General features: G+C 37.6%; 1 protein-coding gene across 1 annotated transcript; it reads left to right on the top strand.

Annotated features, from left to right (window-relative positions):
* The first annotated feature begins 4,838 nt into the window (after window positions 1-4,838).
* On the top strand, window positions 4,839-7,204 carry LOC142520887 (agamous-like MADS-box protein AGL12). Its single transcript, XM_075624048.1, has 7 exons — window positions 4,839-5,317; window positions 5,623-5,707; window positions 6,121-6,182; window positions 6,310-6,409; window positions 6,543-6,584; window positions 6,683-6,724; window positions 6,864-7,204. Exons 1-7 carry the CDS (start codon window positions 5,136-5,138, stop codon window positions 6,984-6,986), a joined length of 636 nt encoding a protein of 211 aa, XP_075480163.1. The 5' UTR covers window positions 4,839-5,135; the 3' UTR covers window positions 6,987-7,204.
* Window positions 7,205-21,668: the final 14,464 nt, after the last annotated feature.

Genomic DNA, 21,668 nt, shown 5'->3' with positions numbered 1-21,668 from the left:
TATTTGATTGTGGTGATACACATTCATTCATGTCTAAGAGATTTGCAAAGAAGTTAGGAGCTAAGCCTGATAACTTAGAAGAACCATATAGAGTAGCAACTCCTGCAAATCGAATTTTAGAAACTCGCACTCTATATCGGGATATTAGTGTTCTCATAGAAGATCAGAATTTCAAGGCAAACCTGATTCAACTAAACATGGTGGAATTCGATGTAATTCTTGGAATGGATTGGTTAGCCAAGAATCATGCTTTAGTAGACTGTCATGGAAAGAAGGTAACCATCCAAGCCCCACAACAAGAGAAAATTTTGTTTCATGGTAAGACAAAAGAACGAAAAACTCTTCTTTCTGCGTCTCAAACTGGGAAAGCAATGAAAAGTGGAGAAGAAGTTTACCTAGCTATGTTAAGCGAGGTAAAGAAAGAAACAACACTTACGCTAGAAGAGATTCCGGTTGTATAAGAGTTCCCGGATGTCTTTCCTGAAGAACTCCCTGGCGAACTTCCCGACCGCGAAGTGGAATTTGAGATTAATTTAGTACCAAATTCTACACCAATCTCAAAAGCACCATACCGAATGGCTCCGGCAGAGTTGAAAGAACTCAAAGAGCAACTTCAAGAATTGTTGGATAAGAAGCAAATCCGACCAAGTGCATCTCCGTGGGGAGCTCCTGTCCTATTTGTAAAGAAGGACGGAAACATGAGAATGTGTATAGATTACAGAGAGCTGAATAAGATCACAATCAAAAACAAGTATCCGCTTCCAAGGATAGATGACCTGTTTGACCAACTCAAAGGAGCTTCAGTCTTTTCCAAGCTCGACTTAAGGTCAGGCTACCACCAACTCAAGGTCAAGACGGACGATATTCCGAAGACAGCATTTCGAACAAGGTATGGACATTATGAGTTCATGGTGATGCCGTTCGGATTAACAAATTCTTCGGCAGTATTCATGGATCTCATGAATAGAGTGTTTAAACCGTTTCTTGACAAGTTTGTTGTGGTATTCATCGACGACATCCTAGTGTATTCGTCAAGTGAAGAAGACTACAAGAAACATCTTCGTCTCACCCTCCAGACGCTGAGAGAAAAAGAACTTTACGCCAAGTTCAAGAAATGCGAATTCTGGCTAGAGAGCGTCGCATTATTGGGACACATAATATCAGCAGCAGGAGTATCTGTGGACCCTAAGAAAGTAGAGGCAATCTCAGATTGGCCTAGACCAAAGAATGTGACAGAAATTTGAAGCTTCTTGGGATTAGCAGGCTATTATCGAAAATTTGTTGAAGGATTCTCTTCAATAGCCATACCCCTCACCAAGCTCACACAGAAGAACTCTAAGTTTCAATGGAGTGAAAAATGTGAGCAAAGCTTCGAGACCTTGAAGAAGAAGCTTACATCCACACCAGTGCTGGTATTACCTATGGAAGGTAAGGACTACACCATCTACAGTGATGCAGCTAAAGAAGATTTAGGATGTGTACTCATGCAAGAGGGAAGGGTGATAGCATACGCGTCGAGACAGTTGAAGCCGTATGAACAGAATTACCCAACGCACGACCTCAAGCTAGCTGCAGTGGTATTCACACTAAAAATTTGGAGACATTATCTTTATGGAGCCAAGTGCGAGATTTTCACCGATCATCAAAATCTCAAATATTTGTTCACTCAAAAGGAACTAAATATGAGACAAAGACGGTGGATTGAACTCATGAAGGATTACGACTTGACGATAAGCTACCATCCAGGCAAATTCAACAAGGTAGCAGATGCTTTAAGTCGAAAGAATATGAGTAAGGTGATCCTGACATCACTTTCAGCACAACCATGTCTTCGAGAGACAATCAAGATAAGTCAGAATAGAGATTCTGCGTTGGTGAAACTAAAAGAGCAAGTTAAAGAAGGAAAATCACCAGATTTCGAGACGGATAACAAAGGAATCTTGTGGATGAAAGGACGATTGTGCGTACCAGAGATCGATAACCTTCGACAAGAAGAAATGTCTGAGGCACATAAGTCAAAATTTTCAGTCCATCCTGGCAGTACCAAGATGTACAGAGATTTGAAGAAAAATTTTTGGTGGAGTGGAATGAAGAAAGACGCGGCAATGTTTGTTTCCAAGTGTCATGTATGCCAGCAAGTCAAGGTAGAGCACCAAAGACTTGGAGGACTTCTGCAACCTCTAGAAATTCCAGAATGGAAATGGGAACATATCTCCATGGACTTTGTTGTCGGGTTACCAAAGTCTAGACAAAGTCATGACGGCATCTGGGTAATCGTAGATATATTCACGAAATTTGCGCATTTCTTACCTGTCCGCATGAACTATAATTTGGACAAGCTAGACACATTGTACATGAATGAGATCATACGATTGCATGGAGTTCCAGCTAGCATAATATCAGACAGAGATCCTAGATTTACATCTCGATTTTGGAAGAGCTTTCAACAAGCTATGGGGACTAAGGTTACTCTTAAGTACGGTATATCACCCTCAGACCTATGGCCAAACAGAGATGACAATTCAAACTCTGGAAGATATGCTGAGAGCATGTGCTCTAGACTTCAGTGGTAATTGGAGCGAACATCTGCCCTTAATCGAGTTCGCTTACAATAATAGTTACCACAGTAGTATTGGAATGGCACCATACGAAGCTCTGTATGGACGAAAATGTCGATCACCACTGTATTGGGATGAAGTAGGGGAAAAAGCCATTGTTGGACCCGAACTAATCCAAGAAACAGTGGATAAAATTGCTGTGATTAAGAAGAGATTGAAAACTGCACAAGATCGACACAAAAGCTGGGCTGACTTGAAAAGAAGACCCGTGGAATTTGTAGTTGGCGAAAAGGCATATGTAAAAGTGTCACCCATGAAGGATGTTATCCGATTCAATAAGGCTGGGAAACTGAATCCCAGATACGTCGGACCATTTGAAATTCTTGAGAAAGTGGGAACACTTGATTATAAATTAGCACTTCCACCCGACATGTCAAGAATTCACATTGTATTCCACGTCTCGCAGCTGAGGAGATATATTTCTGATCCAAGTCACATTCTGGAAGCTGGACCACTTCTGGTTGAGAGCAATCTAAATGAAGAGCTGAAGTATGAATAAATTCCGATTCGAATTGTGGATTTCAAAGACCAAGTACTGAGGCGACGAACTATTCCATATGTCAAAGTACAATGGTCCAAGCATACCGAAAGAGAAGCTACTTGGGAGTTGGAAGAAAAGATGCGAGCACAATACCCTTACCTCTTTGAAGATCATGTATAGCCAAGTTTCGAGGACGAAACTTCTCATAAGGAGTGAGGGATGTGAGAACCCGAATTTCCAGCATTCCAGCAGCAATGCAAAATTCAGCAGAAGCTAATATTTCAGAAGCTGATATTTTTCCAGCAGATTAGAATCCAGCAGCAAACCACAGATAAAATCCAGCAGCAGCAGCACGAAATTCCAGCAGACAGTTACTAATTCAGCCCATGACTTGTATTTGAAGCATTTAACACGGAATAAAGATTGTTAATGGCAGATTATGGCCATTAATTGGGAGGCTAACAGTAAGAATTTTGCCTATATATAACACCCTCATACCTCTGAATTGGTGTTAGACAAATCTTGATTTATCACTTGAAATATTTGAGATAAGAGAGTGCTTATTTTCGGGCAGTAGAAACCAGTAGCGAGAGCAAGCCTATTTCCAGACTTCAACCGAAACTCTCCAGAAAATTACCGTAAGTGGGCTTATGTGTAGTATCTTGAATCCAGTTTGATGATTTATGTTTTAAAGCAAAGTTTCTGTATGATCGATTTCTGATATCTGAATTTTGAAGCACTGAAACCTAGTGAACTAATTGTAGGAATATATATTCTGAACATTACTGATTACTGATTACTGATTATTGGCCTCACCCCTTAGAGGAGAGAACATATAGGGGACTGATATCATTTTAGCCATGAAATTCACGAACGTGCTCAGTGCTTACTTGTTAAATTTCTGATTTCTGAATACTGATTACTGATTACTGAATACTGAATACTGAATATTGAATACCGATTTTTGTTCTGAAAATTAGAATTTCTGTATATTTTTCGTTTTACTGTTTCTGTTAAAAATGGTTTTGAAAACTGAGAGTTATTCCCGCCTCCGCTTACTGAGTGGCAACCATATCACTCACCCATCAAAACATCTCAGATAAGAACGATGAAGAAAGGTTAGAAGAAAAGGAGCAGAATCAGTTTTGGGGATGGTGAAGAACAAGACTGTTATTCTCAGTTTTAAATTATGTTTTTCCGCTGCATCTGTAGAAGCAATGTTATGTCTGTTTTACATTTCCGCTGTAAAACATTAGTGATTCGAGTTTGTATCAAACAATGAATTATTTCGTATTATGAATGAAAAGACTGGTTTCTGAATTTTGTACTTCTGAGGCTTGTTGTTTTCGAATGTAAATTTGAGAGCAACGTCGGTGTCAACCAACCCCCGTCCCGGGGGTGACAGAACTAGTATCATCATTTAGCAAATGTTAACTTTAAATAGATCAAATTAAAGGATAGAAAATATGAAATGCACTTTGGGAGGTTGGCAATCCATTGGTTGGGAAGAAAAAGACCTTAAGAAGTGCAAAAAAATAAAGGGTTTTGGGAGTCCACTACGATGGAAAAAGTTCCCGATAAAAAAAAGAAAGAATTCCCGACATTGGCAAGAGCTCGTGTATTGGTTGGATGCACATGAAATAGTGAAATGTCTCATATATATGCTGTCTAGACTCCAAATTAACATGGTTTAATTTGACTCCACAAAAGTTAAGGTCGTGTGTTCGTCTTTAGGGGATATGTATTAGAATTAAAGTGGGGGTTTTGCGATCGATGATGGTGCATATATATAAATTAATATTATATACGCTTTTAGGAGTTTATATTAAATATATAGAACGGGAATGAAGGAGGTGTATATAATAAAGTTGTATGGAGGGGAAGAATGAAGTAATCAAGCGTGAGGTCCATTGGGAAAAGAAGGCAATACTAGAAGCTAGTTCAAACTAGTGAAAGGTTGTCTTCCATATAATCAAGAATTTTAAAACCAATTAAAATTAGTATTACAAATCGGGTTTTGAAAATATATTTGTTCGATGGCTCGTGGAAAGATTCAGATGAAGAGGATCGAGAATCCGGTGCACCGGCAGGTGACCTTTTGCAAGCGTCGTGCGGGGCTCCTCAAGAAGGCTAAGGAGCTGTCTGTGTTGTGCGATGCTGAAATTGGAGTTTTCATTTTCTCCGCCCACGGAAAGCTATACCAACAAGCCACCAAAGGGTATTATTATTATAAATTCTATGCTTAATTACTCTTCAATCAATCACATTTTTTATTTATATAAATATCAGTCATATATATGATGAAAATTAAAATATAGATTAACTCTGATCATCGCGAATTCTAATTTAGACATTTTTATCGATGTCATGACTCCTACGGTTGGCGGCGCGCTGCGAGTTGGTTATACTTACAAAATAAGTAGCAAAACCACATATTCATATATGATCTCGTGCCATGATATATGAAAATTTAAAAATATCGATGTATATATATGTATTTTGATATTCTGTATTTTGTGGAAGAACCATGCAAGAATTGATTGAAAGGTACATCAAGTGTAACCCCGGAGCCGCAGCTGAAGACCCTAAATTGGACAACCATCTTATGGTACTTACATTTACTCAACATTTCTCAACCTATATATATATATATATATATATATATATATATATTATGGTACTTACATTTACTCAACAGATCTCAACCTACACACACACACACACACACACACATAATTATAGACCATTACTCATTATTAATTCTACAAATTAAAGAATAAAATTACATCTTGATTAGGGTGGCTGCTAATAAATTCTAATGAAAATTTATTCTCTTAATCTTGGGAATATTATTTTTACTACTGTGACATGATATGATCAAAGTGTAGTGCCAATATTTGATCCACTCCATTTTAAAACAAATTACAAACTTATGAACTATACACAATATATATGTACATAAATTCGTCGAGCGCGGAACAAAAATTTCCACTCGTGCAACTCTCAGAAATTTAATTGCAGGACCCGAATAAGGAAATTTGTATGCTGAAGCAAGAAATTGAGGTACTCCAGAAAGGATTAAGGTAAAAGTATGTAATTGATTTTCATTTGTCCCAGCATATATGTACACAAGATTCTTGTAACATTAATTTACTGAACTGTTTTCATTATAATTAGTTAATCAAAGTAATTCCCTTTTTTTTACTACAGTTTCATAAATGGAGGAGCTGGAGGTGCAATGAGTTTGAGTGAATTGAATGTTTTGGAGAAACATCTCGAGATGTCCATGTATCATATCCGCTCAACTAAGGTATATATATATATATATATATATATTATATATATATATGCACACACTATCTATATATAACACATCTACACACACATATGTATATACAAGTCGAAATTTTCATGATTAATTAATCGATGATTTCATGATATAGATGAATATTATGTTTCAAGAAATTCAGTTACTGAAGAACAAGGTAATGAATCAGCTTAATCAGATTCATTAATTATCTTCAACACATATATACATAAAACGTTGTAGTGATCAAGTTTATATACATATGTATATATGTAGGAGGGGATACTGCAAGCAGCAAACGTTCATCTTCAAGACAAGGTATATGATAATGTACTAAAAATTATGTCATAAAACAGATACACATATCACTATCCAATTTAAGGATCGATTTATGTACGTATATTTAATTCGACGATCAAGAATATATTCATATATTTATTCAAAACTAATTGTGCAGATCGATGAGCAATTTGAGATGGCTGCTAATATGGCAACTACGTTCAATGAAGACTTTGATTACACACTAACCACTAACAACATTATAGCCACACAAAACGACTACGGGATATATCAGTATTAGTGATATAGATGCACGCAGATATATATACATGCAGTGTGTGTGTGTGTGTGTGCATGCTTTTTCTGGTTGTATTACTGTAAACTAAAATTATCAAGCATATATGCTTGATGAATAACATCTGTGTATTTTTAAATAAAACTACGGGTGCCAAATGTTGTAATAACGTCAGGTGTGTATTCTAATAGACGATATTCCGGTATGGTGTGGGTTGAGTTCAATTTTCCCTCAAGACGTTAGTACTTCCACTTGTTACTTTTGATCCTTAATTTATACTAATCGCTGATGCACACATGTTGCGTGTGTAACATAATATACAAATACATAGAAAGATAGTAAAGTCAAGCATTTTTTTTTGGGTGAAGCGATAAAGTCGTACGTACTTATGTAGTTAATTTGATAAGATGGAAGTTTATTTTAGACAAATTCAAAATTCATTATGACTTCATATTAATTATGGAAAATGTTTTGTCATTTTACTACCGTTGATAAAATGTGTTTGTGAATTTGATTATTTGAATTTATTTCATTGGCATTTTGATCATTATAGAATAATGTGATTTTATCATTTTACTACAATTGCTAGTTATTTAGAAAAGAATAATAGGACTATTGAAAGAAGAAATATTCCTCGAGATTAGTTTCTGCTGAATCGTTTAACACTAGGGTGTATTCAATGTAGAGAGATTTCGTCTTTTCTTTTACTTTTCACATGTTTGTCATAGAACCGGTAACAAAGTTAATCTCGGCGCCCTAAGCCCCAACAAAACAATTTTCCCCAGCCGTTCACGAAGAGCTGCCTCACCTTGAAAGGCAAATCCATAATCTCCAGACCAACAAGTAGATGCCTTCCAAGTCACTAGTGTGGTGTCATCTTCGTTCCCCATGAGAAATTTTGTTAACGAGAGGATAACAGTAACACGAGAATCATCATAACACAAGGGATATTTGGTATTTGTTCAAGTTCAATAATAAAGCAGAAGCTATATATTTCTTCCTATTCTACAGCAAACATAGGAAAAAAGAAGGGAAAAAAAGGTTAAATCTCAGCATGGAACTACAAAATGAAGTGTTCAAACGTTTAACAAAAAACTGATCTCGAGGATTTCTTACTTCAATGGGTCTACTATTCTTTTCTGAATGACTAGCGACCTAGTAAAATGATAAAATCACATTCCACAGTGAGAATATAGTGAAAAATGGAGAAAATTAAAAGAGGATATGTGTATTACAAAAACTGCACATCTCGATCTTATCTGATATGTGTCACGCCCCGAAACCCGGGATTTGACACCGACGTCGTTTAACAATCACACAATTGAAACAACCAGCCTCGTAGCATAGTATAAACCGAAATACCAGTTTATTAATCATAATCTCAAAAACCAAAGTCTTTACAACTGAAATAACTAATGAAATAAATGCGGAAACGTTTTTACATAAAACTTTAGTACCAAAATTCAGAAACCTCTTTACTAGCAACTCTCGAGATTAAAACAATTCATCAGCCCCAAAATTGTTCCGATTCTTCTTCTTCAATCTGCTCTTCGGATTTATCTGGGAAGGTTGTAAGGGTGAGTATTTTGGGAAATACTCAGCAAGTGGGGGCCGTTCGAGTACAACAAAACAACATGCAATTTCGAAATATACATACCATGCAAACATAATTCTTATCACGCGCGCATCATTAACCCGACACTGAGATTCATCTACTTTCAATGGTTTACTGATATCAGTCCCTAATTTTTACTCCTCTAAGGGGACGAGGCCGTATAGCGGTTATCTCCCCCACCGCGTAAGGGTACGTATGGTTGGGATTCTCACCCATATCAAGTTGAATTCTCACAGTGTCAAAACATTTATTCATGCAAAATATCGTAACCAGAAGGGTGTAGAAGAAGAATTGTACTCGCCCGAATTTTTATAAAACCGAAAATATATGCATCGAAATTCAATAATTTAAAACAAACCCACTTACCTTAAATTCTTGATGAAAAACGTAAAAAGGCTAGGGTTCTTCGAAATTCCTACTTCACTGGTTGGACGGCGGCAGGGCTCCGCTGCGCTCGAAAATTCCTAAGGAGACTAGAGCACAAATTTTCGAAAATTTGGTGTGATATGTGGTGTGATTTTCGAGTCTACATGGCTCTCCTATTTATAGGGGTTGGCTGCTATCGTGATCGAGTGATATCGCGTTTGAATCTGAATCAAATCTTTATCGAGAATTGTGATCTATCCGTGATATAAATTCGAACTCTAAATCTTTTATCTCTCAATTTTCGAAATTCTCAAATATATACACTGTAAATTTCGAATTCTAGGGATTTTATTATCCTTTGCCTGATTTTTATCCCGGTATCTCCATATCAACTCAAATCTTAGGCATTTATCTGCGAAATTTCAAATAATAATATACACGATATTATTATTCACTCAATCTTGGTAAAATCTTACAAATCTCACATCCTCAAATGAGATAAATCCTGGTATCCAAAATATACTATCGTGATAAAACTTAAATGATAAAACTTAAAATTCTTGGATTTTACATCCCTCCCTCCTTATGGGAAGTTTCGTCCTCGAAACTTGGGTTGGCTTGGTCTCCGAAGAGGTACGGGTATTGGTCCCTCATCCTTTCTTCTAGCTCCTACGTGGCTTCTCTTTCCGTGTGGTTAGACCATTGTACCTTGACGTAGGGAATGATACGTCGCCTTAGCACTTGGTCCTTGGTGTCCACAATTCTGATGGGAACTTCTTCTTACTTCAGCTCTTCTCCCAAGTTACTTTCGATCATGAGCGGTTCTGCTTCCAACCATGGCTTGGGTCCGAGATGTATTTCCATAGTTGGGACACGTGGAAAACGTTGTGAATTCTAGGCATGTTTGGTGGCAGCGCCAATCTGTATGCTAATGTGCCCACTTTTTCCAAAATCTCAAAGGGTCCCACATAACGAGGGTTCAGCTTCCCGGCTTTACTGAATCGGACCACTCCTTTCATAGGCGAGACTTTTACGTAGGCCTTCTCGTCGATATTGAATTCCACTGGCCTTTTTTTCAGATCTGCCCAACTCTTTTGTCGATCTTGAGCTGCCTTGAGTTTCTCTCGGACTACTGTAACCTTGCCTATTGTTATCTGTACGAGTTCGGGTCCTACTATTGCTTTTTCTCCCACTTCATCCCAATATAAGGGTGATCGGCATTTTCTCCCATACAGGGCTTCGTATGGAGCCATCCCAATACTGCTGTAATAGCTGTTATTATAAGCAAACTCGATCAATAGTAGATGATTGCTCCAATTGCTACTGAATTCTAGAGCGCAGGCTCGCAGCATGTCTTCCAGGGTTTGAATTGTTCTCTCGGTTTGGCCATCGGTTTGTGGGTGATAGGCCGTACTAAGAGTCACTTTAGTTCCCATGGCCCCCTGAAAGCTCTTCCAAAAACGTGAGACGAATCTTGGGTCTCTGTCAGACAGTATGCTCACTGGTACTCCATGAATTCGCACAATATTATCCATATACAGTGCAGCCAACTTGTCCATATTATAGTTCATACGGACGGGTAGGAAGTGTGCAGATTTTGTAAGTCTATCTACAATTACCCATATTCCGTCTTGACCTTGCCTCGACTTTGGTAACCCCACCACAAAGTCCATGGAGATGTGTTCCCACTTCCACTCAGGTATCTCCAACGGTTGCAATAATCCTCCAGGTTGTTGGTGCTCTGCTTTGACCTGTTGACACACTTGGCATTCAGAGACAAATTCTGCCACGTCTCTTTTCATTCCATTCCACCAAAAATTGCTTTTAAGATCTCTGTACATCTTCGTACTCCCTGAATGGACTGAAAACTTGGATTTGTATGCTTCTGACAGTATTTCTTGGCGAAGGTTATCGCATCCTGGTACACACAGTCGCCCTTTCATCCACAGGACTCCTTTGTCACCAGTTTGTAGATCTTGAGACTTCCCGCTTTCGACTTGTCCCCTAAGTTTCTTTAGCTCAGGGTCTCGATCCTGGTTTAACTTGAGGGTCTCTTGCAGACATGGTCTCGCGGAGAGTGAAGCCAGAGTAATTTTGCTCTCATTTTTTCCGACTCAGAGCATCGGCCACCTTGTTCGCTTTACCCGGGTGGTAACTGATTGTCAGGTCGTAATCCTTCAGGAGTTCGATCCACCGTCTTTGCCTCATGTTAAGTTCCTTTTGGGTGAACAGGTATTTGAGGCTCTGGTGATCTGTGAAAATTTCGCACTTGGCGCCATAGAGATAGTGCCTCCAAATTTTTAAGGCAAATACAACTGCTGTTAGCTCCAGATCATGCGTAGGGTAGTTCTGCTCGTGCGGTTTCAACTGCCTTGATGCGTAGGCTATTACTCTTCCCTCTTGCATGAGTACGCATCCCAAACCTTCCTTAGATGCGTCGCTGTAAATGGTGAATTCCTTATCTTCAGTGGGTAAGATTAGTACTGGCGTGGATGCGAGCTTTTCTTTTAACGTCTGAAAACTTTTCTCGCAACCTTCGTCCAGACGAACTTGGAATTCTTCTGAATGAGTTTAGTCAATGGTATGGCGATTGAGGAAAAACCTTCGACAAACTTTCTGTAATAACCTGCCAGTCCAAGAAAGCTGCTGATGTCTGTGGCGTTCTTAGGTTTTGGCCACTCTGTAATTGCCTCGACTTTCTTGGGATCCACTGATACTCCTGCTTCAGAGTACGTGTCCTAAAAAGGATACACTCTTTAACCAGAACTCACATTTCTTAAACTTAGCGTAGAGTTCCTTCTCTCTCAAGGTCTGAAGTGCAATGCGGAGATGCTCTTCGTGATCATGTTCGTTGGAAGAATAGACGAGGATGTCGTCAATAAATACTACTATGAACTGATCCAGGAATGGCTTGAAAACTCTGTTCATTAGGTCCATGAAGGCTGCAGGCGCGTTGGTCAGTCCAAAAGGCATCACTATGAACTCATAATGCCCATATCTTGTCTGAAAAGCTGTTTTGAGAATATCTTCAGCCCTGACCTTCCATTGGTAGTGGCATCTTCTCAGGTCAAGCTTGGAAAATGTTGTAACTTCTTTAAGTTGATCGAAAAGAATCGTCTATCATTGGAAGAAGATATTTATTCTCGATTGTGATCTTATTGAGTTCTCTATAATCTATACACAATCTCATACTTCTGTCTTCCTTATTCACAATCAGTACTGGAGTTCCTTATGGAGACGTACCCAGTTGAAATTGCTTCTTGTCTGGCAATTCTTGGAGTTGTTCCTTTGGCTCTTGGAGTTCAGTTGGCGTCATTCGGTAAGGTGCTTTCGAAATTGGTGCTGCACCAGGGGCCAGATTAATTTCGAACTCAACTTCGCGGTTCGGGACTATCCCTGGGAGTTCTTCTAGAAAAACGTTCGGAAATTCTCGCATTATTAGGATATCTTCCAGCTTGAGCTCCATTTTTTCCTGCACTTCGTTCACCATTGCTAGGTAAACTTTTTTTTTTTTGCCTGATTTAATGGCTTTCCAAGTCTGGGAAGCAGAAAGAATGTATTTCTGTCTCTTGGCATTGCCATGATACCTTATTTCTTCTTGGTTCGCGTTTCGGAGTTTGAAATTTTTTTTTTTTTTTACTCGGCAATCTGCTATTGCACTGCTCTTAGATAACCAATCCATCCATATGATGACGTTGAAATCTTACCAAAGTGCTTTGAATCAAGTCGGCACTGAATATATACGAATAGATGATGATTTTATTCTATCTTGAAATTATCACGATTATTATCTCAAAACTAAAAACCCATATAAAATCTTGGAACTTAATTCAATATCAATCTATACTCTATTGATTTAAATCCCAAAAATTATAACTCAGTCGTCAGAAAATAAAATCTTATTCAACCTTGTATAAATGAAATTAATAATCAATTAATGCTTTTGTTAAATCTTACTTGCACTAAACCTTACTTTCCTCAATATCCAGCAATAATCTCATAACTTATTTTATTCATATAAGATCGTAATCTACGAGTTATCCCAAAATAATATAAATTACTTAAACCTTAAGATATTGTTTCCCAACTTCCTTTTAGACAAGGTAACCCAAAATTATACATATTTAAAGTTAACGCTTAGCATTCTTTAATAACCCAAATTAATGTTTACACATTTAACTATTGCACAAAATCAACTTCCATATTGGAATATCCAAAACTTATTATAACTCTTATCTCAGATTTTCACATACTAGTTTTTTTTTTTTCTTCCCATAAATAATTTATTGTCCCCAAATCAAATATTTCACCTTAAATCAGAAGCTTAAGTCAACTTATCTCAAATAAGTACAATTCCAACAATATAGGTCAATATTAATTGTTTCCTTAATAAAATTCCATAAAAATCCGATAAGCACTACAAGAAACGCGTTGAACGAGATTTTTCGAGATATTTTCCAGAAATGGAAAGTCTAGAGATAAACATATGGATTGAAAGAATTCGTCGAGAGGGTTTCAGAACAGTTGACAGAACCGAATTCAGAGTTTACTACAACAAAAAAAAATCGAAGGACGTATGCTGGCGGGTTGACTCGCTGACTCGGCCGGGTTGACTCTCCGGGTTAACTCGTCGGAGTATGGTCGGAGCAAATGCTTATGACGGCGAAGGGGTCAGGATCACAGAACCGGTGGTGGTACGGCAGGAATCGGTAGGAAAACTACCTAATTTGGCGGGGAACTCGCGCAACTCGGTTAACTCAATGAAATTGGGCGTTTCCGATTGGGTGATCCGAACTCAAAATTGATTGTTGGTAAAAGTTACCCATGGATCATAGATTGGTTGGCTATAAGGAATTGAAAATCGGAGTAGGATTGTTAGGATAATTGGACAAAATAATTTTCGGGTTAGGGTTCATACGCCAAATTCGTAGATCTGAAATTCCCGTTTCATCCGAACGCGAAATATGAAATTGTTTGAGGGCTTTTGTTCGTCTCATCGAGACGGTTCTAGATCTGGTCTCCGATCAAAGAAACACTACCGGAAGCGGCTGGAATCGGCGAAAAACGCGGCGGCACGCGTAGGAGCTGTTTGGCCGAATTTTTTTTTTCGAAATTTGATTTTTTTTTTTTTGAAACTCGATTTTTCCCACTCGGATTATGAACTTGGCGGCTCTGATACCACTAAAATGTCACGCCCCGAAACCCGGGATTTGACACCGGCGTCGTTTAACAATCACACAATTGAAACAACCAGCCTCGTAGCATAGTATAAACCGAAATACCAGTTTATTAATCATAATCTCAAAAACCAAAGTCTTTACAACTGAAATAACTAATGAAATAAATGCGGAAACGTTTTTACATAAAACTTGAGTACCAAAATTCAGAAACCTCTTTACTAGCAACTCTCGAGATTAAACAATTCACCAGCCCCAAAATTGTTCCGATTCTTCTTCTTCAATCTGCTCTTCGGATTTATCTGGGAAGGTTGTAAGGGTGAGTATTTTGAGAAATACTCAGCAAGTGGGGGCCGTTCGAGTACAACAAAACAACATGCAATTTCGAAATATACATACCATGCAAACATAATTCTTATCACGTGCGCATCATTAACCCGACACTGAGATTCATCTACTTTCAATGGTTTACTGATATCAGTCCCTAATTTTTACTCCTCTAAGGAGACGAGGCCGTATAGCAGTTATCTCCCCCACCGCGTAAGGGTACGTATGGTTGGGATTCCCACCCATATCAAGTTGAATTCTCACAGTGTCAAAACATTTATTCATGCAAAATATCGTAACCAGAAGAGTGTAGAAGAAGAATTGTACTCGCCCGAATTTTTATAAAACCGAAAATATATGCATCGAAATTCAATAATTTAAAACAAGCCCACTTACCTTAAATTCTTGATGAAAAACGTAATAAGGCTAGGGTTCTTCGAAATTCCTACTTCACTGGTTGGACGGCGGTAGGGCTCCGCTGCGCTCGAAAATTCCTAAGGAGACTAGAGCACAAATTTTCGAAAATTTGGTGTGATATGTGGTGTGATTTTCGAGTCTACATGGCCCTCCTATTATAGGGGTTGGCTGCTATCGTGATCGAGTGATATCGCGTTTGAATCTGAATCAAATCTTTATCGAGAATTGTGATCTATCCGTGATATAAATTCGAACTCTAAATCTTTTATCTCTCAATTTTCGAAATTTTCAAATATATACACTGTAAATTTCGAATTCTAGGGATTTTATTATCCTTTGCCTGATTTTTATCCCGGTATCTCCATATCAACTCAAATCTTAGGCATTTATCTGCGAAATTTCAAATAATAATATACACGATATTATTATTCACTCAATATTGGTAAAATCTTACAAATCTCACATCTTCAAATGAGATAAATCCTGGTATCCAAAATATACTATCGTGATAAAACTTAAATGATAAAACTTAAAATTCTTGGATTTTACAATATGTGATTCTTGAAGAGAACTTTTGTGAGTTGAAGCTTGTCTACTTTTTAACAAAAATCGGCTGCAAAGCCTAGAGCCAAAGCTGGTTTAAAAAAATCTCAATGCATAACCCCTAAAAATAAGAAGCACGGACAGCATCAACAAAGGGTACTCTCCAAATAATAAAATAAAAAATTATTTTATGATAAATTTTCGATGTAGAAAGCTTAATCTTTTATATACAACATTTTTGTTGTATATAAAAATGTTTTTTTAAAAAAATATTAATAGTGCTCTTTGCTTGGATAATAACGAACCGAGCTAGTTCACGAACTTTTAGAGTCAGCTTCAAGAATTATAGGGGTGTAAAAGATGTAAACGAATCGAATCGAGCCGAATTTCAAGAAAATGTCAGTATTTGACTTCGAGCTCGAACTGGAACAGACACGTTCGAAGCTCGACCTTTTAATTATTTCAGCTCGAGCTCGATTCGATTAAAAGTTCGATTCGAAACTTCCGAAGTCGAGTTCGAGCTTTTCCGAGCCACTACTATATTATGGCTCGAAAATGAAAAGGCTCGGTTCGAAGCTAGATTTGGCTCGAAAATATCGACCAAAACTCTATTAAAAAATACAAATCTATATCTATATTCTATATACCTATAAATATATGAGTTCTATTTGTGAGCTTACTATTATGACATCTTGTTTTGCATTTTGACATAGTTAGGGTTATTTTAGTCATTGTCCATGTTAAGGTTAATAGGGATTTAATTCATTTTAGTAGTTATCATTTAATTATATTATATTTATGTTGGTAGAAATTGATGTCTTGTGCATTTACTTTTTAGTTCATGTGTTTATTATATTATTGTGACCTTTAGTATTATCTTTGTATTCTTTTTTCACTTGTTTCTATCATTCTTCTTCACTTTTTAAAATTGTTTTCTCCATACTTTTCTTTTTCTTCTTTGTGACATTCGTTTTTTTTTTTTTTTTGTTATTTTCACTTCTTTTTTTCCACTTTGTGGCATTTGTTTGTCGAAAGAGCTTTGCATTCTATTATGATGACTGTAATATTTTGTTTCCTTTTTTTTCATTTCATTTGTTCACATACATAATCTGTTTAACCTTTGATGTTTTCTGAGAGCTTGCCATTGATGATACAAATAAATTGAAGTACTTTTATTGTGCTTGACATTCTTGATCCATTTTTATCTGATGCTTCTTTATTGTTTAGTGCACTTTTTTATCATTTGAGAAGAAAAGATAAAATATATATTTATATAACTCAGTTTTTAGTTTTGTCCCAAAGACGAAGTTCCGGGGTGTGAATGTTGATGTTTTGGGACTGCGTTACATAGATATAAAACGTCGTGTTATTGGTGGAACAGCATGGATCGACGAAACGACACAGAACGGTAAAAAAAAATGGAATACGTAAGAAATTTGATTCCAATTTGGGTTAACATATATACCTCTAAGTGTCACGCCCCGAAACCGAGACGTGCCATCGATGTTGTTTAACAATTTATAATCGTGTAACAACAAGCCACATAGTACAACAAATAGCCAAAAGTCATTCTATTACATAAATCAATAATCGTCTTTACAATGCGATATAAAACAAAATGCGGAATCGCAAAATACGATAATCTAACTTAAAGATAGAATAATACGACTGGTCTTGAATCGGATCACCATCCCCAAAAGTATTCTTGTTCTTTATATTTGATTTGTTCCTCGTTCTTATCTGAGGTGGTAATGTAAGGAGTGAGTACTTGGGAAATACTCAGTAAATGGGGGTCGATCGGGCATAATAAATATCAAGGTGATAATTATACGAATACATTATTATAATTTCAATCATAAGAATGTTGAATCGAATACGATATATATATATATATATATATATATATATATATATATATCGAGTAGTACACTTATGAAATGCAAGTGTACGTAAGAGTATAGCAAAAGCCCACTTACTTGATGATAATCTTCAAAGATTTGAGGGAAAGACAACTAAATTTCGGACACGAAAGCTGCTGGACTGCGTCGAACCAGACAAGAATCCGGCTACTGCGGTGCTTCGAAAATGGACAAAATGAGTTGCTGAAATGCTGCTGGAAGGTGTGATTTCTCCTACCCTTTGGCCACTATTTATAGGCTCATGGAAGGGAGGTGAAAAGGCTACCATTACAACAATGTTTATAGCCTTCTTAATAGCCTTAACCACTATTAACATGCTGTTATGGCTCTTCAAATTCCTCTTTGAATTCATGGCTTGAATGTGTTTTTAATTCATGGCTTTGTGGCTCCTCAAATTCTTTGGGTCTTCACATCTTTCCCACCTTATGAGGAGTTTCTTCCTCGAAACTTGGCTATACCCGATCTTCAAAGAGATAAGGATATTGTTCTCGTATCTTTTCTTCCAACTCCCGAGTAGCTTCTTTTTCGGTGTGATTGGACCATTGTACTTTGACATATGGAATAGTTCGTCGTCTCAGTACTTGGTCTTTGTTACCCACAATTCGGATTGAAATTTCTTCGTACTTCAGCTCCTCGTTTAGCTTGCCCTCAACCAGAAGTGGTCCAGCCTCCAGAATATGACTTGGATCGGAAATATATTTTCTTAACTGCGAAACGTGGAAAACATTGTAGATTCTTGACATATCAGGTGGAAGTGCTATTCTATAAGCAAGTTTTCTCACATTCTCTAGGATTTCAAAAGGTCCGACGTATCTAGGATTCAACAAGTTTTATTGAACCGCATCACACCCTTCATGGGTGACACTTTCACATATGCTTTTTCGCCCACTTCAAATTCCACGGGTCTTCTGTTCAGGTCAGTCCACCTTTTCTATCGATCCTGTGCAGTTTTCAGTCTCTGTTTGATCATAGCAACTTTATCCATTGTTTCCTGGATCAGTTCGGGTCCAATAATGGCTTTTTCCCCTACTTCATCCCAATATAGTGGCGATCGACACTTTTGTCCATACAGATCTTCGTACAGTGTCATTCCAATACTGCTATGATAACTATTATTGATGCGAACTCGATTAAGGACAGATGTTCGCTCCAATTACCACTGAAGTCTAGAGCACATGCTCTTAGCATGTCTTCAAGAGTTTGTATTGTCCTCTTAGTTTGGCCGTCCGTTTGAGGGTGATATGCCGTACTAAGAGTAACTTTTGTCCCCATAGCTTTTTGAAAGCTCTTCCAAAAACGGGATGCAAACCTAGGATCTCTGTCTGATAGTATGCTAACTGGAACTCCGTGTAACCATACGATATTATTCATGTATAAGGTAGCCAGCTTATCCAGATTATAGTTCATGCAGACATGTAAGAAATGCGCAGATTTTGTGAGTCTATCTACGATTACTCATATACCATCATGTCTTTGTCTAGACTTTGGTAAACCGACTACAAAATCATGGAAATATGTTCTCATCTCTATTACGGGATTTCCAAAGGTTGAAGAAGTCCACCAGGTCTCTGGTGTTCTGTCTTGACTTGTTGGCACACGTGATACTTGGAGACAAACACTGCAACGTTCTTTTTCATTCCACTCCACCAGAAGTTTTTCTTCAAATCTCTGTACATCTTGGTACTGCCAGGGTGGACTGAAAAGTTTGACTTGTGTGCTTCAGACATCACTTTATGTCGAAGATTTTCAATATCAGGAACACACAATCGTCTTTTCATCCACACTACTTCATTGTCATCTGTCTGGAGATCCAATGATTTTCTTTCTTCAGCTTGTTGTTTCAGTTTCACCAAAGCGGGGTCTCATTCTTGACTTATCTTGATCATTTCCTGGAGGCATGGTTGTGCTGAAAGTGACGCTAGGATTACTTTTTTCATATTCTTCCGACTCAAAGCATCAGCTACCTTGTTTGCCTTGCCCGCTGATGATTCAGGAGTTCAATCCATCGTCTCTGTCGCATATTTAGTTCTTTTTGCATGAACAAATATTTGAGACTTTGGTGATCAGTGAAAATCTCACACTTGGCTCCATAGAAATAATGTCTCCATATTTTTAGTGCGAACACCACTGCAGCTAGTTTGAGGTCATGCGTCGGATAGTTTTGCTCATACGGTTTCAGTTTTCTTGAAGTGTAGGCGATCACCCTTTCTTCTTGCATGAGCACACATCCTAAACCTCCTTTTGAAGCATAACTGTAGATGGTGAAGTCTTTTCCTTCAGTTGGCAATACCAATACCAGGAGTAGAGGTAATTTTCTTCTTCAAGGTCTCGAAACTTTGTTCACATTCTTCACTCCATTGAAACTTAGAGTTCTTTTGCGTGAGTTTAGTGAGGGGTATGGCTATTGAAGAGAATCCTTCAACAAATTTTCGATAATAGCCTGCTAATCCCAAGAAGCTTCGAATTTCTGTCACATTCTTTGGCCTCGACCAATCCATGATTGCTTCTACCTTCTTAGGATCCACAGATACTCCTGCTGTTGATATTATGTGTCACGCCCCGAGACTGGGGTTGGTCGACACCGGCGTTGTTCATCAATCACACAATAAAAAAACAACCAGCCTCGTAGCACAGTATAAACCGAAACCATTTTATTTCATAAATTCGCAAAATTTGAACATTTGTCTTTACAACGGAAAATAAATAAATGCGGAAACGTCTTACAAATAAAAAAAAATACGAAAATTCTAAATCCGAATACTACAATTCTCGAAATTTATCACCAGCCCCAGAATTGTTCTGACTCTTCTTCGTCAACCTGCTCTTCGAATTTATCTGGGGAGGGGAGTAAGGGGTGACTATTTTGGAAAATACTAAGCAAATGGGGGCCGTTCGAGTACACAACAACATGTATATAAAATTTCGAAATACATACACACACACACCATGCATATTTTGACTCATACCACATTCGTATCATTGACCTGACACTGTGATTCCTCCACTTTCAATGGTTTACTGAATTCAGTCCCTAATTTTTATTCCTCTAAGGGGGCGAGGCCGAATCGGTTATATCCCCACCGTATGAGGGTCATATCATAGTTGGGATTCCCTCCCATATCAAGTTGAATCCTCACAGTGTCAACATAAAACCCATGCAGCAATCATAACCAGACGGGGGTAGAAGAAGAATTGTACTCGACCGAAATTTCAAAAAAAACGAAAATGCATACACCGAATTTAACCGAATTTTAAGAAGTAAATGTAAATATTACAACAAATTTACTAGTATAATTCTATTTGAGCAGAGAACAAATTTCCTACCAATAAATAATTCTAGCACATGACAGTATTTGCTGGAGAATACATGCCATCATAATATTATATTTATATTTCATCAATGTTTTCATTGTAGACCAAAAACCAGTGTCGTCCGATACGATGAGCAAATTAACGGGAGGTTCGTTTTTTTGGGCTCCAGTCGCAAAGTCCTCCAACATTTTATTGTCTGCCGCATTTTTTCATGTATCAAAAAAATAACAGCCACCAAATTAAAATCAATATATGTGTATATATATATATATGTATAAGAAAATACGAGTACCTAAGTGCTCAATGTATGACAATGTAATTCCGCTTTGTTGTAATGTTTTTGTATGTGTTTTGGACATACTTTTGACGTCCGCATATGCATTAATGGTTATATCTCTGCTACTGTATCCCAATTCTCTAAGAACCTTGACTATGTGACAACTCAAGCTTGATATGTTTTTGCCGGGGACAGGGCAGTTTTCAAGGTCTATCCATACAGAAATTTTGGCGTCTTACTCATCGATCCCCGCAAGTGGCAAACCGCTTGGATGCTTTTCACTGTGACTAGATTTGCCGCTTGGATGCTTCTCACTGCGACTAGATCCACTGCCACTTGCTCTGCTCATGGTTACTTGTGACTCTACGGGAAATTGATCAAATCGTAATAATGAACATAATCAAGAACTTATCGATCTTGGAACTAAATTTTTTTAAAAAAAACAAAAAATCCCATAAAGATCGCAATAATGCCTAAAAATTAAAAAATAAGTGCTTCTTCTTCTTGATGTATGGGGGATGTATAAGCAAAACTATCATCTATCTAAAATAGAAGCACCCACAAAAAAAAAAAAAAAACACCTTCTATCCATCCATGATCTTGAATTCTCTCAATTTGAGCAGCTTCTTGTTCTGGATTATGACGACTTGTGGTATTTTACATTTCGTGGCAGGCAATTTCTTTTATTTTGTTTAAATCTTGTTGCCGCTTGCAAGGGTTTGAAAGCTCATATTG

The sequence above is a fragment of the Primulina tabacum genome, chromosome 12, assembly GCF_025594145.1.
Source record: "Primulina tabacum isolate GXHZ01 chromosome 12, ASM2559414v2, whole genome shotgun sequence".
Lineage (NCBI taxonomy): Eukaryota > Viridiplantae > Streptophyta > Magnoliopsida > Lamiales > Gesneriaceae > Primulina > Primulina tabacum.
The sequence above is the reverse complement of the archived record's forward strand: the minus strand, read 5'-3'. Positions and strand labels throughout refer to the sequence as shown.

What these genes read in the sequence shown, in the direction of transcription:
- LOC142520887 (XM_075624048.1), top strand. Translation starts at nt 5,136, where the DNA reads ATGGCTCGTGGAAAGATTCAGATGAAGAGGATCGAGAATCCGGTGCAC. An exon ending in ATCATATCCGCTCAACTAAG is followed by an intron (nt 6,410 to 6,542) that starts GTATATATATAT and finishes TTCATGATATAG; the next exon opens with ATGAATATTATGTTTCAAGA. An exon ending in ACGTTCATCTTCAAGACAAG is followed by an intron (nt 6,725 to 6,863) that starts GTATATGATAAT and finishes CTAATTGTGCAG; the next exon opens with ATCGATGAGCAATTTGAGAT.